Source organism: Condylostylus longicornis, unplaced genomic scaffold (assembly GCF_029603195.1).
Source record: "Condylostylus longicornis isolate FDR11 unplaced genomic scaffold, ASM2960319v2 ptg000042l, whole genome shotgun sequence".
NCBI classification, from domain to species: Eukaryota; Metazoa; Arthropoda; class Insecta; order Diptera; family Dolichopodidae; genus Condylostylus; species Condylostylus longicornis.
The window spans coordinates 173,794-192,587 of record NW_026578011.1 but is presented as its reverse complement, the minus strand read 5'-3'; the positions used below and the strand labels follow the sequence as shown (position 1 = coordinate 192,587).

At 29.0% G+C, this 18,794-nt stretch overlaps 1 protein-coding gene across 1 annotated transcript; it reads right to left on the bottom strand.

Moving 5' to 3' along the window:
* Nucleotides 1-748: 748 nt before the first annotated feature.
* On the bottom strand, nucleotides 749-4,359 carry LOC129609980 (inner centromere protein A). Its single transcript, XM_055522273.1, has 9 exons — nucleotides 4,153-4,359; nucleotides 3,627-3,759; nucleotides 3,486-3,562; nucleotides 3,096-3,378; nucleotides 2,930-3,039; nucleotides 2,108-2,871; nucleotides 1,897-2,047; nucleotides 1,112-1,841; nucleotides 749-1,047 (listed from the first exon to the last, which is right to left on the bottom strand). Exons 1-9 carry the CDS (start codon nucleotides 4,252-4,254, stop codon nucleotides 854-856), a joined length of 2,544 nt encoding a protein of 847 aa, XP_055378248.1. The 5' UTR covers nucleotides 4,255-4,359; the 3' UTR covers nucleotides 749-853.
* Nucleotides 4,360-18,794: the final 14,435 nt, after the last annotated feature.

Below are 18,794 nucleotides of genomic sequence, written 5' to 3'. Positions count from 1 at the left end.
GTTTTTCTGCGTTTTTTTTGGTATTTCTTTAGGAACAAACAGTATGAAAAATATTAAGAAAGAAAATAATGTAAACACATAACATATCTTTATTTAGTGAAGACATGAAACAAATATCCTTGTTAAAATGGTCATTTTGCCAAATCCTTAATATGCTTTTTTTTCTTTTTTTTAAATTTTCGCTCTAATTTTAAACTGATGAAAACAGAAAAAGTACATAAGAATGGAATAAAAAATAAAAGGACAAATTTTATTAAAGAAAATTCAAATACAAAAGTTTAATACCGTGGTTTCACGAAACTATTCTATTTAGACTAATAATTAAAAATTTAACAATTACATAATTTCAATTTTAATGAAATAAAAAATTCAATCACTAGATTGTGATTTTACTTATATTTGAAATGTGTATTTTACTTGTGATTAGATTACCTATTGAAATTTATTTAACAAAGTACGCTTTTTCTTACCGGAATGCACTCAATTGCATTTAAAAATTGAAATTTGCAACCAAATTATGCACTTAAATTTTGTACAATTATGTACTTCCAAAAAGTTTAAGTTACTTTCAATATTTAATTTTCAAAAAATTTCATTTACATTTTATAATAATAAAGTACATATTTCGTATATGTTTGTTTAAATTAATAATAAATTTAAAAAGAAATAATTATCTTTTTAAGAAACTATAATATAAAAAATTGAGAACAATCTAAAAAATTTTTATTGCAAAAAAAAAAACAATTAATTGTGATAAAAATTAAACATTGTTTCCAAATATTGCAAATAAGTATGACTGGTAATTTGAAATTTTAACACCATACCTATTTCAATTTTTGTTGTTAAGCTAAATTCAATATTTTGGTAATTCAGAATATCTTGGTGGTGTTGACCAACAAACACTTGAATTTCTCGTACAATATCTTGGATCAATTGTTGGGAAAACTTCTTTTAAATCTGGTGTTAGTGGTGTTACAGGGAAAAAGGAATCAACTAAAGCTGTTGGCATGTATGCCTGTAAAAGCAAACTTTTTTGTCGTACTTCTCCTAAAGTGAAAAATTAATTATAACTTGTTAAATTAAAACATATTAAATTTATTTTCTATCTTACTTGTCGCCCATTCTGGTAATGGTGGCCTCTTTTTAGATGGATTATCTTCATCGTCGGTTTCATCTTCCGTAAGTAGCATTTCAAAATTATAGAGAGGATTTTCTTTTGCTTTGTTTTTTAATAGTTTTTGGTTTTTAAAATATTCCTGTTGCAGTTTTTCTTTTGCTTTCTGAATTTTCAAATTTTCTAGAATTTCACGTTCTTTCTTTGCGGCTGCTACTGCGGCTTGTTTTTCTAATTTCTGCATTTCTAATTTACGTTTTTGTTCATTTTTCTCATCCAAAAGCTTAAGATTTCTTTGAATCTCTTCTAAATGACGTTTTTGTTCAGCGTTCTTTTTTTTTTCTTCACGTTCTTCAATTAGTCGTTTAATACGTTCTTCACGTTCTTTTTCCTTTTGCTGCCTTAAAATCAAAGCTTGTTGTTGTTTTTCATCTCGTTGTTTTTTTCTCTCGCTTATTTCTTGAAGTTTAAGGTAACCCCGCTTTAGGTCTTCAACGCTGTTTTCTCTTGATCTTGTAGATTGTTGCCCGAATGATGTTTTACTCATAGTTGATAAGCTTTTTACGAGACCAATTGCCTTTGATTCACTGTTTGGTGCCTTTTTAATTATATTTCCTATTGTTGGAGTTATAGTTGAAGAAGATTGTGAAGGTGTTAAAATACGGCCAAAGCCACGCGAGGCAGTAGGAGTAACATTTTTCGATGAGCCTTTTAAGGTAGAAACAACCTGTAGTTCAATGAATCTTTTTAAAAACTTAATTAAAAATATTTTTATTTACTACCTTATTTTTTATTTCTGAATTTTCGTCATTTTGTTCTTTTTGCTTTCCTTTATTGTTCGCTTTTAATCGATTTGATGCATCTTTTCCAGCGTCTGCTGCAGCTTTTTCAAATGCCTCTACTTTTGTTTTTAGCGGACTTTGAATGAAAGGACTTAAAAAAAATTAATACAAAAATTATAAATAAAATTATAATATTTTTTCCAAAAATTACTTGAAAAGCTGATTTTTTTCCATTTTTGATTTCGGTTTAGGTTTGTATTTACTTTTTGGACGTTCTTCCATTTCTTCACAATTATTTACTTTTACAACATAATCTCGAACATATGTTTCACCTAAATTCACTATAGGATTTGTTCGTATTTCAAAAGTTGCATTTGAATCTATGATGTCTTCTCCTTGTTTAAGCGTCAAAGTTGCATTATGAATTTTGTTGTCCAAAATGAAAGTTGCTTGATCTGTAGGAGTAGATGCGACACTTTTATTTAATGTTAGTTCAGCCATAGCCACTGCTATATTGTGTGCTGCTGCTGGTAGACCCTGAGCAGAAACAAATGTCGCATCATTTTTATCTGAAGTTCTTTCTTCATTATGTAAATTTTGTTTATCTAATTTTGATGCTTTATCGTTTGGTAATATATCACCGTGGGGTGAATTCACTTTATTGTTAGACGGACGGTTTTCTTCTATCTGCATGTTAGAAAATTGCTTGATGTTTTCAGATGTTAGTGGCATTGCATCTTCATAAACCGATTCTAAACTTCCTTTGCGGTTAGAGTTGTTTGATTGTCTATCTTTCTTTTCTGATTTTTTATTCTTCTTATTCTCTTGAGGAGCATCATTATTAGCATCTACAAGACTAAGTTTTTCTTCTTTGATTTTGATTGGGTTGGGAAATTTAGATTTATTTTCTTTTTTTTTCTGCGTTTTGGAAATAGTTGATTCTAATGAAGTACTTGAATTTGTTTGATTTCTCTCCTAAAATAACGTTTCGGAGTAAGCATTTCATATAGTGTTATTTTTTAATTTAACTTACTGTAGTATTATTCGTATCTTCATTAGGATTAAAACTGATTTTCTCACACTTTATAGGCCTGGGTATTTCTACGTTAACAGTTTCTTGTGATATATTCTTCTTTCGAATACCTAAATTTAATTTATATATAAAGCATTTTACAATATTTTTGTGCAAGTTTCTTTACGTTTTTTTGTTCCTGGAACTGGAGGGGGTGGCATTTTATCTGATTCAACGTCAGACTCAATTTCAACAACAGTGTTTCTTTTGCTAAGTATCAAAATTGAATTCTCGCTAATTGTACTTCCACAATTATTATCAACTTGCATTGGTTCATCTGGAATTTGCTTATCCTCTCCTGATTTATCAATTACACTATCATTTTTTTCTTGTTTTATGTAAATATTGGTAGTTACACTTGGATCGAAATTAGATGGTCGGCGAATTTTTGTGCTCAAAGGTTTTTCCTTCTAAATAGTAAATATTTTGAAATTTTAAAAATATAATAGCTGTTTCTTGTTAACGCGGAAGAAGTTAGTTCAAAGTTTAAAAATTAAAGTGTTATTCAATTTCTTACCAAATCTAAATTTTTCTTGGCCGCTCGAGGATGTCTGAATGATCTCCCAGATTCATTTTCACGTGTTACTGTACTATCTAAAATAAATACAGTCGCTTTAAATTAAAAATATAAGTAAACGAACAGTTCTACTCAATTTACCTTCACTATTTTCCTCATTCAATTTTGAAAGTTTTTTTGAACGTTTTTTTATTTGTTGTGGAGTTTTGTCTGCAGTAAGTGAGTCAACAATAGCATTTGTTTTAAAAAAATTCTGAATTTTTTCCAAATTTTTCTGAAATTTTTAAAATTACTATATTGTGGTAAACTGATTACTAGTTTTTCAAATTGTAACATAACTCATACATATGTAGATAAATTATGCTAATTCATGCAAGTAATTTTGAAATAAGATCCTTACTTTGAATAACATTAAACAACTTACTTTCATTTCAATTTTTATATAATTGAAATTTTTAATAAAATTTAGATTTTTTTACAACTCTGAAAAGGCACAAATACATTTTATAAAACGCGAAGCGACCATTACTTATTCTAATCATAGTAAAAAATAGTTTCACCTACTAATGTGTAAAACTTAATATTTTAATTTCAAACATTAATTGTACTACCATATTTTGTAAGTACCGACCTATGCAATAAAATAATTTTTGTTTCATTTATGTACCTTATAATCTTCTTCCAGTTTTTGGAGAGCATTATCATGAAATTCAAATAATGCTTCTAATTGCGAACATAGCAAAGGATCCGTTTCTAACAATTTCTCCATGTTAAAATTTAATGAAAATATTAAAAATATTTCCACTGATATATCCTTTTTTTTTTTATTTTAAATTTAATCGCGAATTTAGTTTTATATGACGCTAAACTTCAATTAGAGCTCACTCTAATCAATAAAATTTGAAAATCAAAAATTGAAAAAAGAGAATCAAATGTTTTTTCGAGTATCGATTCTCGAAAATAAAAGATGCGCCACTGCTAATTTGCGATCATTTTTCAGCGCTCCTATCGGTAGAAATTGAAAAATTATTTAGCAACATGACTAGTTAATCAGTAATATTTACACAATATAATAAAATTTGATTGGTCTTTTCACAAATGCAAATTAAATTTTGACTAAGCAAAAAACAAAATAATAAGTTTTGTCTCCTGAGGATCATTTCGACAAAAATTTCCATTAGTTGATTATCTAAGTTTACACGACGAGTTTTGCATCTATTACCCGGTTACGTGGTAGCTTCAAGTGTACTTGAAGCCTATTTCATGCCCATATAAACTTTACTTACCTTGAAATGTCAAATGTAATAGCTAAAAGTAATTTTCGGTTTTTCAAGCTGATATGATAAAAACGCAGCTGGAGTGTCGAGGCAACTTGGCTAACGCAAGCTGCCATACAAACGAGTATGTTAATCAGTGATGCAAAAATCATTGTGCAAACCAAGGTATTGATTATAACACAAAGAAAACTAAAAAAATTTACCCGAAATTTTAATATTACGAACGAAGTCTACTTGCCAAATTAATTTTTCCATCTGTCAAAATAGCGGTTCTTTTTCACTTTACATTGGGGGCGCCTATTTTTAGCTCAGAGGTGATCAGATTCAAATTTTGTACAAAAACAAACACACTATAGATCTTTTTTTAATTTTAAAGTGGTTAAATAAAATCAAAAATGTAAATCAGCTCTATGAAATCTGAAATTTTTTTCGAGCGCACACGATGAGCTCTGAGCGCTCCGAAATAAGACGAAAACGGATCTATTTTTTGATAGATCTGATGTTAAAATCAGTTTTCCTTGGCATTCTTTATAAATCATGCAAAATGAGATAACTAAATTGCACAATTAATCGAATGGTTCTTTAGATTCTAAATTATTTTTCTATAAAAATACATTTCTGTAAAAAAAAGCTGTAAAAAAATAAGCTGTAGTAAAAATAGTTTTTGGTGATATTTGAAGAGCTTTAAACGCGTTTTCTGACTAAACGAAAGTAATAGAGCAATTCTAAGTGTTTTTGGTGATCACCAGGAACTTACCAGGAATCCCTCAATATACAATATATATGTATGTCCGTATCTGATATTATATTGAGTATTGGAAGATACATTTAATTTCCCTATTGTGCAAGAATAATCATGTAACATAGCAAACATACACATACGTATACATTATATGTATAATATTATATATTTTTATATATGGAAATATTCTTGGTTCTGCGCAACTTTACACAACTGTGGAGCCCTGCGGTAATAATAATGTTCAAAATTTGAGCACGTTCAAGTGTAATCCAGTTTAATTCTATCCAGTTTTTTTTATATAAACTCGTGCAATTTTTTTCGATTTAAATCGATTTGATTTTTAGTTTTGTAAAATATATAAGATTGTATAATGTATAATATGGTACATAATTTCAAGTGATATTTATTATATGTATAAGTAAGTAAAAAAAAAGTAGGAAAAAAACAAGAATAAATGGTAAAAGGTGTTTTAGCTATTTTTTGTTTAAATTTTTAATCAATTACTTTTGATTTTATATCGTGATTCAGTAAAAAAGAATTATTACTAAGAAGGTTTTAAAGGGTTAATAAGAGTCAGTGTTTAAAAGGTCCTAAAGGGATAATAAGATTGAGATCATTACAAATGTTGATCTAAAAATAATTTGACTTGTTTATTTAATTAATTTTTCGCTATGTTTAGTTTATTAAAATTCAATAATTTTCAATGATGTGCAATATAATACAATAAATTTAAAATAAGAAAATGAAGCCGATCTTAGCCATGGTTTGTATAATTGCAGAATTTCTTTTACCAATTTAATTATAAAATCTGTTTTATACATTTATTTTAGCTTCAGGTTGAAATATAAAAAAAAACGTTCTATTCAAATAATTCCCTTTTTTACCATATAATTTCGCTTAAATTTTTTAAAGCGATTATACATATGTATTAAAAAAAAAAACTAGATGTATAAAGCTTAAATTATACACATACAACCACATGTCTGTGGTCTATCAAATTCAATAGTAATAAAATAGTACCATTTTTGATGCACTGAACCGTAGAGGTATTTGGTTATCTGTGGGGTGTGTAAATCTTACCTATATACTATATAATAACGTACATACAACATAATCTGTTGCAGTTCTTATTTGTATGTACATTAAAACTTAATTCTTTGTGTACTTATAGCTACATATGTATGTATGGAGATTTCAACCCACCAACTACCCAAGTGTGCAATCAGTTTGATAAGGTAACGTTCATTCAATCAACTATCTATAAGAGAAATGCAACCTTCTTGCAAAATGCAAAATTGTAAATAACATTTATATGAATCGAACATTATTGTCAAAACTGGAGGCGAAATCCATGACCATAATTTTCGAGTCATGGACATTTAGTCCGTTTTTATTTAATAAGTGTCCGTTACTCTAATTTTCATAATAACATCTAAACTTCATCAGACCCAACATTCAGCAACATTACACGTTGTTATTAGCAAAATCAGCAATACAACTGTCAACCAGATTCAATTAAGGTACAAAATAATCTTAAACTATTAATCCAATAAGGTATTCCTTATATTATAGCTTTTAACAATTATAAAGCTTTCTTTTATACACGCATTTTTTATTGAATGTTTCAAAAGTTTCTAGATAAAATTTTAGCATATAACAACAAAAAATAAAATGTTATAAAATCATTCAATTTCAAAAATTTTGTTAAATTGATATACATATTAATAAAATAAAATTTCAGTAAGTCAAAATTTTCATATACCAAATCTACATATCCATATGTACATATGTACATATAAAACACTGTTAATATATTTTATGATATTATTACATGCAATTCATATTAGAATTTGGGAATAATTTTCCTTAATAAGATTTTTATTAAAAAATATTAAATAACATTACATATACATATATTCTGTTGATAATACATATTTTATAAGCAGTTTAGTCAAACTTAAATTAGTTATACATTAATGTAATGTACTGCTATAATAGTTTATTATGTAAGTATTTAAGGTATACAATAAACGCGATTGCGTACCTACATATCACATACATGTACATACGTTTATATAATATAGGAGAACATTATTTTCCTTTTATTTCCCTAAATACCAATTTTTAGTCAATTAAATTGGATGTTATATATTATTATATTATGATATAATAATTTGAGTTCCTAAATATTTATAATAAATATCAAAATACATACATATGTATATGTATTTAGCCACTTGTTATGTCTGTACAATTTAACATATTTAATAGAATTTAGTTTACTAGCGTTACTATGTTTGAACGTTTGAAATAGATATTATGAAAGAACTTTTAAATATTATGAGATTTTATATAGTATCTTATATAGTATATTATTAATAAATATACATTACACCTTTATTAAATTATATTTTATATTATATATACATATTTTACCAAGATACGAAGATATTGTGTCATTTGTATCAAAAAGTTTGGAATTTTTGAGAGGAATACAAAAATATTTACTAATTTTTTTTAATAAAATTTTTTCAAATTGCCATAATAATACAATCAATTCATTTAAAATTGTATGCTATTTCTGGATCAATTTTAAAACAATTCCTGATTGGGCATAAAACTTGATTAAACAAAGTCTATTTTATTGTGTTGAAATCTTATACGTAATGCTTTTATGCTTAAAATAATAATTCTGTAACCTATATTTTATGCAGATTTATTGATTAACTGTATATTTTTAATAGTTAATTTGGTAAAGTATGACGATTTCAATGATATGGTGCAATGGTTATAGTCTCTGGTTATGGTCAAATAGTCTCAGGCTCTTCAATTCTTGATTGGGTCGTTAATCATTATAAATAATGCGATATATCTAAAAAAAAGTAAATATTTTATTATTAACATTAGTATAAAAAATAATGTAAAATTAATTATACCACATTCAAAAGAGAACCTCAAAGTCAGAAAATTCAAGGTAGCGTAGGTCCTCCATATAAAGATATTTTGCAACAAACGACTATTTTACGACCAGATGGCCGTGTAGATTGTCAGCCTGCTGCTGAAAACTTATGATGTACAAAACTAAGGGCTAATTTTTAAGTAATAAGCAGTCTCTTATGGAGTGAAAAATAGAGTGACGCTAATGATATAAAATTTTAGTACATTTTAACATGACTTTTCTTATTTAGTAAACAATCATAAACAGGATTCTGTCAGTTACCTAAAATTGAAGTAGAAAAAATTAATTAAGAAATTTGAGTATTTTTAATTATTTATGATACTGATGCCAGAAATTGGAGAATTTTTTAAAATAACATAATTTCATTTTTTAAAGTAAACAATATACATATGTAAATAATTAAGTAAATTGAGTATTTGATAACATTTTTTGTAGTTAATCTACTTAATCATTAAAAATTTTTATGTATTTTAGAAACTATTTCCCATACGCAGGGGTAAATTTATTTATGTATATATAGAATATAATTGTATATATACATCAGTGTTATATTGTCTGTGATAGTTTTTTTTTTTTTTTAACACTTAATCAATTTTGACAATTTTTTCTAAAAATAATTCCAATAAAGTACGTAAATACGTAAATGAATTGAGGAAGTAAATTCTAATTTTATACATTATTTTATTACAAGGTTGAAGGGTTAAAGAAATCTGAATGTAGTGCAAAAAATTTATTTGAAAATGTCCATATATTTGAACATATACGAGTATATAACAATATCAAATTAGATGAAGGTATATAATATACACCGCATATAATATTTAGAATACTATTATAGTTTTCTTTTTGAACGCAAATATTGATAACCTTATAGTAAAAAAATTTTTTTCTCATTTTGATTTTGTTGAATCGTAACAAGTTGTTTTTGGAAATTTATACCCATTTATGTGGCTCTGATTTCTGAATACCAAAAATATTCTACGAAATTTATTACGGTATTATGGAATATTTCTATACGTGTAAATTATATGTATGTAATTGTGAACCTATATTATACTAAACGCATAATTAATATTTTAAAATGTTTTTAATGAGAATAATGAAAATTTTATTGAATTTGAATGAAATATTATTATGTACATACAAAATATAAAATGTATAAATATGGTGAAATATTATTTAAAATTAAATTTAAATTTTTAATTGACACAAATCAATTTAAAAAGACATTATTAAAAGGTAAAATTTATATGTATACACACATTCATAGAATATGAAAATTGAGTTACAATGTAAATAATGTACACGATGTTTGGTCATAAATTTTGTATGGTTATTTATATTATAAAAATAGTTATACATTTATGAAGTTTCATATATAAATTTAATTAAAATTGACGGAAATTCTTTTAATAAATAATTATTGTATTTTCTACTCATTTTATTAAAATGAGTAGAAAATACAATAATTATTTATTTAAAGAATTTATTATTAAAATTAATTTAATAATTTATTCACAATGGAATTTATATTTAAAAAAGTCAATAATTTTGAAATTGTAGCTTGTTAAAGAATTGTTTGAAATTTTTCTTTATATTGTTTTTGCTCTGGTTTGATTTTCTTATTTATTATGAACAATCAGATTGCAATCACTTCCATGGCACTTATTTGAAGTATAAGTGTACTTTTTTATCTGTTTTTTATTTATGCAAATCTTCAATCAATTTCTGTAGATTTTGGTAATCTAAATAAAAGTTTTTTTTGAACAATTATTTACATCTAATTTTCCTCTTTTTTTTCGCAAATTTTCGTAATTGTATAATGTGTGTGGTAATAAAGAGTAGTATAGTAATACAAAATATCCTCAAATATGAAAACTTCGAAACAATTTGAAATTTTTATTCAATTTCTACTTTATGGTAAGTTGAAAATGATTTTTCCTTTCCTTGTTTTTTAAGAAATAAATTTTCATGAAAAGTTTTATTTGTTTGAATTAATTTTTAAGTAGTAAATGTATAAATGATATTGAAAATTTATTTTTCATATTGTAATACCGGAATTATGATGTTACTTTTATGATATGTCGCATAAGCTCGGTGTTTAATTTTGTGAATCAAACTCTGCTTGTGTTTTAATAATGAATTAATACAGGAATTTTAAATTCGATAAAATTAAAATAGAAACTGAAAAGTTCAAATAAGCATTAATTATTGAATTGAATTTGAATTTAAAAACAGTTTTTTCGCAATTTTTTCATTGTCTCATTTGTGATAAAAAAAAATTAAAAATACGTTTTTGATTAACAAAAATTAAAGCACTTTTTTCTTATAAATTGTCTGATCAATGTAACATTTTCTTGTTCTCGAAAATTTTCGGAATAAATGTAGGGAAATTCTATAAAAGAAAAAAAATCAAGAAAGAATGAAATTTAATCCAAATTATTTTTAAAGTTGAGTATAAAATAGAAAAAAAATATTTTTGGACAAAGCGAGAACAAAAAGTATGTAATACGCTTTCAAAATTTGTTCAATTGCATAATTTTACACTCCGCTGTGATATCAATTTTACGGAGGCAAACAAAAGAGAATACTAAAAAAAAAGTTTTTAAAAGTAAAGTTTTTGGAATTTTTGAAACATATTTTATTTTCTAATTTTTTTTTTGTTTCTCATAAAAATTTAAAATTTTTTTACATCAATGTTCCGCAAAAAAAATTGTGCTTAAAGTTTACAGGTTGTCTGTCTAATATTTGAATGAATTCAAATTAAATGAAAATTGCATAATATTTATACTAGAAGGGCTCCTTAATTATGCATTCATGCATAAGATAACTCTTAACTTCAGAGAAAACATGTGAGGGAAAAATTAAAACTACTAAACGAAATTTCTTTCTCCGAGATTTTATCGTTTTCCTTAATTATGACAATCCAAATATTACAATCTTGCAAAATTACTACAGGAAAGTCTTCAACTTCACCAATGCATTCACCCAATTTTATGACATCACAATAAATTTACATTACAATACATTCATTTTTCCCTGGTCTAAAAAAGCCTAAAAAAGTTTAAACAATTGTAATTTTGTTTATTATTTTTCAAATTTTAAAATAAAAAATATTTTTACATTTAGTTTAATATGGTTTGATTAATTTTTTGCAATTCTATTTTAACACCCATCTGCGCCAATAAACATGAAAATAAACAAAGAATCAAGAATAATTGTTGCTTGTGTAAGACAAAATAATTAAATAATGAAAAAAAGTAAAATAATGTAAATTAATAAAATTTAAAATATAATAAAAAAAAATTAACAAAAGAAAATTTACATATAAATTATTATTAAAGGTTTTCGAGTTGAAATTCTCTTTTTCAAATATTGAAAATAAAATATGCAAATTGTTAAAAAACAAAAAAAAAACAAAATATTTAGTTGTTAACTTAAAAATTTTGCAATAAATGTTTTTTTTCTTGTTTTAATGTAAAATTTAAATTTTAAATTCATAAAAATATGTTTTTCAAGTGAAATAGAAATTAAATGAGAATTTTGATCTTTATAAAAATTTTTCTGCTGCGTAAAGTTAAAATATTGATTTAAATTAAAATAATTATTCTTCGAATTCATGGTTCATTTTCAATTTATTCTTAGATCATCTGGAAATTACTGGCTTACAATTGTTTGAAGTTTAAATAATTTTTTCTTATTGTTCAGTAATTATCCAAGCTCATTTTCGCAGTAAAATCCGTCAGAGGTCGAATTCCAAACTAGTGACAAATGAATCACACTTGTCGCGAGCTTGAAGTGAAAAAAGATTCTCGAAGTTACAGGCCTAATCACCAATTTACAAAAAAAAGTGCTTTACACTATAAAATGTGAAGAACACCTTGGGTTTCGCCCGCATCGGAATTTTGTCGATTAAGTGAATACATTTCGAATAATTGTCGAACTCCGCACGATCCCGCAGTAATACGCAGACGAAATATAAGCGAGCCACAGCACTTAATCAGGAGTCAAACAGGGTTCTCAGCCAACATCTAGGAATTCAGAAATGCGGAGAAGACATATGCTTTCTCTTCTACTAAATCAGCGAGATCTAGAACAAATTAAAACACCTTGAACAACTTGCCAGAGATGAGGATCTAGAAATAAACATAGACAAAACTGAGCCGATGAAAATAAACTCTACTAGCACAGCCAGTTTAGAAGATAAAAGCCAACAAATAGAGTTAGCAGTCTGTTTATACAAGTTTTGACAATTTAATATTTAGCATCAGGAAGATTATAAAAAATTTTGTGTTCTTATTGCAACCTATGTCTCATTTACAGATTTCAAATAATAGCTATATTTTATATTTGAAGAGAATTTCTTTTTTTTTCTAAAAGGATTTCTTTAAATTCATTATTCTTTTAAAATTAAATTGTTTTGATTTTATATTATGAATGTACTTTAAATTACGTACATTTACGTTAAAACAAAGTTTAACAAACGCTTATTTATAGTGCGATGAATAACAAAATTACATAATAAAAATATTGTAAATAAATAATAAACACATGAAAAATTGTGTTCGTTTCTATCTACATTAGTACTCGTATGTGTAAAAATTTTTTTTATATATGAGAGTAAAAATAGGCTCATTTTTTTAACCGAAAAATCATTTGAAATATTTAAAATGCTTTAGTCATTTATCATTATCATTGAGCCCATTGGGAGGATTTTATATATCAAATTTTTATACAGAAATGTAATAATTTAAAAAAAAAAGGAAAATATGGCATACAATGGAAGTACTATAGTATAGGTATTTGTATAACTAGTATATTCGTGTACATTGTTGGCTTTTATGCCTCCAAGCATAGGAAAAATCATATTAGCAGTCAGCACTATTGTCGATTATTTCGATGATGAATTACAAAAAAGAACAGCACATACTGTTGTATACACATAAAATACTTATAATATATTCTTATGTTGGTTTTTAGAACTTTTTCTCCGTATATAAAATACAGTTTTAAAAAATTTTTAAAAATCTAGAAATTTGTAAAAAATCAAATCAAAAAAATAATATTGTGGTTGTAATATCGTTGAATATAAAGGAAACGAACAACAAATTTAAGACAACCAATAAAAGTTAATAATGATTGGGGGCTATTCAATTTTTTTAAAAATTAGTATGCTTCTCTAGGAAAAAGGTATATATATGTATATGTTTATATTTTTGACCTAAAGATTCTACTTAAACAGCAAAATCCCTTTATTTGAAAATTATTATTTAATCATGTATAGGTACATGATAATATTCAATATTATGCAGATAATATAGAGTAATCTGTACATATTTGATATTAATTGTAATGATCTAATGGAGTCTTAAGCTTGAAATCTTTCGGTTGTTGGTTCCATAACTACTGTTTTTAAGAATAAGATAAAAAAATGCTTTCCTAAGTAGTACCTAACAATTTCAAATAATTGCACTGTATTAAAAAATGTGTGTATAAAGATTTTGTCTTTTTGCACTACAATACATTAATTTTTCATTTTTTTTATTTTAGGAAATTTATGAAATATGTTGAGATCGTTTATTATTTAAAGTTCGTTATTTTAAAGAAGAGAAACACATGCAAACTGACGAAAATTTTTTTTATGTGCCTTTTTGTTTGAAAACAAGAATCAAATTCTACTTATACCAAGAGTTTATTCTGGTAAAGCCACCATACTCACTTCCCCGTATTATTCCAAACACTCTTTTTACCATGTGTTTATTATATGACAAGAATATTATTATGTAGCTACATACATAATATTTTACTCAATTTATGTATGTTTGATATAGTCCTCTATGAATATAGATAATAATAAATGATCGATGTTCTTCAAAGTCAGAAGCCATATTAAACTTATTTTGCAACATAAAATTAATAATGATGATAATATACTCTTGAATATTTATAAATTGTATACGAAAAGAATAAAAAATATACAAAAAAATTGTGATCCTTGAGCACTATGCAAAGCTCTGGGGTATTTTTTATTTTATATATATGTATATGTACTTATGAAAGTAGTAGTATAATAATAGTGAGTACTAAGGATAGATCCTTGTGATTTAGAATTTAAATAGATATTTTGTATTTAAGACCAAAATGAAAAAGTTTGCAATGCATATTAACAAATTTATGATACAAACGTACGTACCTACATATATGAAAATATTTTATTATTATTATAAAAATCTTATTCATCAACGTTTTACATATTGTATGCCTTTATTCATTTTCTTAAGTTGTGATATTGGGTGTGTAAATCGCTTGTGGTTTTCAAGACACAGTGACATGAAAATAAGGCAGAATATTGTGTCGAACTACAATTTATATTATTTTGAAATATATTTTTATATATTGCACGCGTGTGAGTATATAGAGTAAACAAATTATAATTTATTGTATGGGAGTAGGCTTGCAATCGAAATATAAAATGTTTTAAGTAAGAAAAGTCTATTATTGAAAGAACTACTAACTGGTGCAATTTAAAATATATTTATTTTTTTTTGAATTAATCATTTTAAAACATCTAATGAAATCATTAATCCAATAATAAAAAATCAGAAATATATATGTATAAATAATAAAATTATAAAAATACCGCTCGATATTGCTAATAACGCTTACGCTCTTTTTCAGGTGCATAAGAATCCAAACTACTCTCGAAGAAATTGAGGGTAATTTGTAAATAAAACGGTGTTTTGAACAGTAATTGTGTTATTGTGCAAGAACAAAAAATTACGCGTTAAATTGACAATTGATTTTTTGATAATGATATAACATAAATAATAAAATTATAAAAATACCGCTCGATATTGCTAATAACGCTTACGCTCTTTTTCAGGTGCATAAGAATCCAAACTACTCTCGAAGAAATTGAGGGTAATTGTGTTATTGTGAGGGTAATTGTGTTATTTGAACAGTAATTGTGTTATTGTGCAAGAACAAAAAATTACGCGTTAAATTGACAATTGATTTTTTGATAATGAGTGATTTTATGTTTGACTACTTTACATTATCAGTAAGTGCTTATAGTTTAAATTAAAGAAGTTCATTAATGCAGTAGACGTATACCTCTAAATATTTTCTTAAAATTGACTTGTGACAATATAAAAATCAAATATAAAAATCATGCACGGTTGTGTAAAAATAATCAATTGTGGTCCTCTCAATATTTAATGTCATGCAATTTTATAAGAAACAAGTCAATTTTTTGTACGAAATAAATTTTTTATGCCTTTCGGCTGTGAGTTGAATAATTAACAAATTATGATATAAAACTTCCAACTATCTGCCCAAATTAAGCAAAAGTATTAAACTATAAAAAAAAGAACGTGAGCGATGATGGTATATTGCACTCTGGTGGCTAAATTAATATAATATGACATTTAATGACAGTAAAAAAAAATTTTATAGAAATTGAGTACAAGGGAAAGGAATTTAGTGAAGTGTGTTTTTGTACCCTGCACATTTGTGAAGGATATATTAGCTTTGATATGGGATTTATCACTTGAAGGACTCATCTGGGGTATAAACATATACATAAAGTATATATATTCCTGCTTTTCGAAAAATTTGTGTTGAAATAGACATGTCTGTACGTCCATTAGTCAACAGCAACAACAACAAAACGCAATCACCTCGGCAAGAGTCAGTCAGCGCCTTGTCTGGAACGAGATATTGGCCTCCAGTTAGGAGACGATTAAATCTTCATATGCAGTGAGAGAACGTGGTCACCGAAACAACCACAACCGAAAGCCGAGAAGATTGCTCGAAATGAAATCGGTAAGAAACTCTTCGAAAGGGCTATTAGGGCCAAAATCAAATACCAGAAGGCTATTGATGAGTTCTTATATGGATCTTATTACCATCGAAGCAAAGATTCCTTGAGCTTTGACTCATCCGAGGTAGTCTGGGGCTACAGACTGTGCCCAAGGTAGTTTGGGCTCCCGCGAGACTGTGCCCATCCAGGCGAACAAGTGAAAGACCTAGTGGATTTTTCTGGAAGAAGGAACTTCCAACTGATAATAGAAAGTTATTCCAATGCCCAGCACACCGTTTGGGGAAGCACTGATATAAATAAAAGAGATGAGTGCCTACTTGAATTTGTATATAGCAATAAGTTACTGATTATGAACTTCACTTATGGAATTTGCATCGGTAAACAGAGTGAGACTTATTTGGGTGCCTGAACATAGTGGAGATGCGGGAAACGAGGTTGCCGATGGACTGGCAACCTCGTGCCGATGGACTGGTTGCCAATGGAGGGGACCTGGAGCTGACTTTGTGCGGCCGCTGCCTTTCTGTGGTCTGCCTTCATCTGCCGTGCGGGCTAGGCTCGCCTGCCGCTTGCGGCGGAATGCGGTTTTCACTGGCGGAACACAAAAGGGTGCGGTCATGTGCGGGGAAATTCGCTGCGGAGCAGTTAGGGATGAGCAGGAGCCGGGTTTGCGCTATTGCGTATTTTTTCACGGGCCATTGCCACCTGCACAGGGTGGGGAAATCGGGCTCTGCCCAGTGCAAATTTTGCGGGGGCGGTGATGAAACTGTTCATCAGCCTTACTTCTTTTTTATTTAAAGCAATGGAAAAAGTGATTGATTGATTGATATGGGACGACCCACTGGGAACCAGTCCCTTGCATGAGTCTTAGTACGCCCATCAGTCGCAAAAGTCTACTGTACTCGCTCTGCAGAATCTAGTGGGGAATCCTTGAAAACTCACAGAAAGTGCGGGAGGGGGGTTTTGACAACACTCCATATAATGTCATCTGTGCGTCGTTGCACAAACGAGGGATTAATGCGACGACGAGCAGATGGGTTAATCGAATGCTACAAGATAGGATTATTAAGTCCACCATAGCTAACGATACACTCTTCATTTCCGCTACAAAAAGATGTCCGCAGGGCGGGGTTCTTTCGCCCCTCTTGTAGTCCATTGTAGCGGATGATCTAATCGCTGCTTTCGGGGGCTCCGGGGTACGTGTCTGGGGTTACGCCGACGATGTTGTCTTCGTCATACGGGGCAAATTTGAGAGCACTATTTCTGATCTTTTACAGCAAACGTGTTGTGGAGAGGTGGTGCGAAGGCGGTGAGTTAAGCAAGAGCACTTTAGTTGCCTTCACCAGACGTAGAAGCAGGAATAAATTAACAAGCCCAATCCTGTTTGGTGAACATATTAGTTACTCTACGGAGGGGAGGTAACTTGGGGGTAATCCTGGATGTTCACCTCTCCTGGAATACCCATATAAATAGAGTTATCGGGAGGGCTACGGCGGCCTTATGGACGTGTAGGAGCTTCATCAGTGGGACCTGGGGGATCAATCCTAGGATAGCACTGTGGCTATATATGGCCCTTGCTAGCCCCATTGTCACCTACGCGTCGATTATATAGTGCCATAAGGCTCAGCAGGCGCGTTTGCGAGCCAAGTTGGAAAAGCTGCAGAGATTGGCCTGCCTGGAAGTGACCAGAGCAATGCGGACGGCTCCTACCGCTGGGTAGGAGGTGATGATTGGGTTACCACCACTGCACCTCCATATATTCAAGGAAGCTCGGTTAGTGATTTACCGACTTTTCTCTGACGAGGACAAGGCGGGTCGAACGTTGGCCCACAGGACTCACAGAGACTTAATTAAGAGCGATCCGATTCTAAGAATAACCATGTCGGATGCCTGTCTACCGCGGTACAACTTCGGCCGTAGGTACAGAGTTCTGTTACCCGATCGATGGACGTGAGATCGGAGTGGCCCGGTACTTGAGTCGGGTTTTAGCGTGTGGTATGCAGACGGGTCCAAAACGGAATCGAGTGTGGCTTCGGGTGTATACGGTGACTGCCCGGACACGCGTATATAAGCGGCCCTTGACCCGTATTGCACGGTCTTCCAAGCCGAAATACGTGCAATAGAGATCTGTCTGTAAGTCAATTTAGATAGGGGGTATAAAAACCGTATCACCTATGTGTTCTCAGAAAGCAGGGCTGCATTGTGGGCATGTTGGTCTGGGGCTGCCCTGCTGCACTTGTAGAATTGGCATCGGAGAACAGAGTCACGCTCATTCAGGTGCCGGGTTAGACTGGCCATGCGGACAACGAGGTTGCCGATCGGCTAACTCGGAGGGGATCTGGGGCTGCTTTTGTGCAGCCGCTGCCTTCTGTAGGTTGCTATCTTCCAACGTGAAGGCCAGGCTATCCTACCTGCTCGCGGCAGAATGCAGCCTTCACTGGCAGGACACGAAAGGGTGCCGTCATGCGAAGGTTTTCCTTTCGGCGTGCTTCAGCGGGAATGAAGAGGAGCC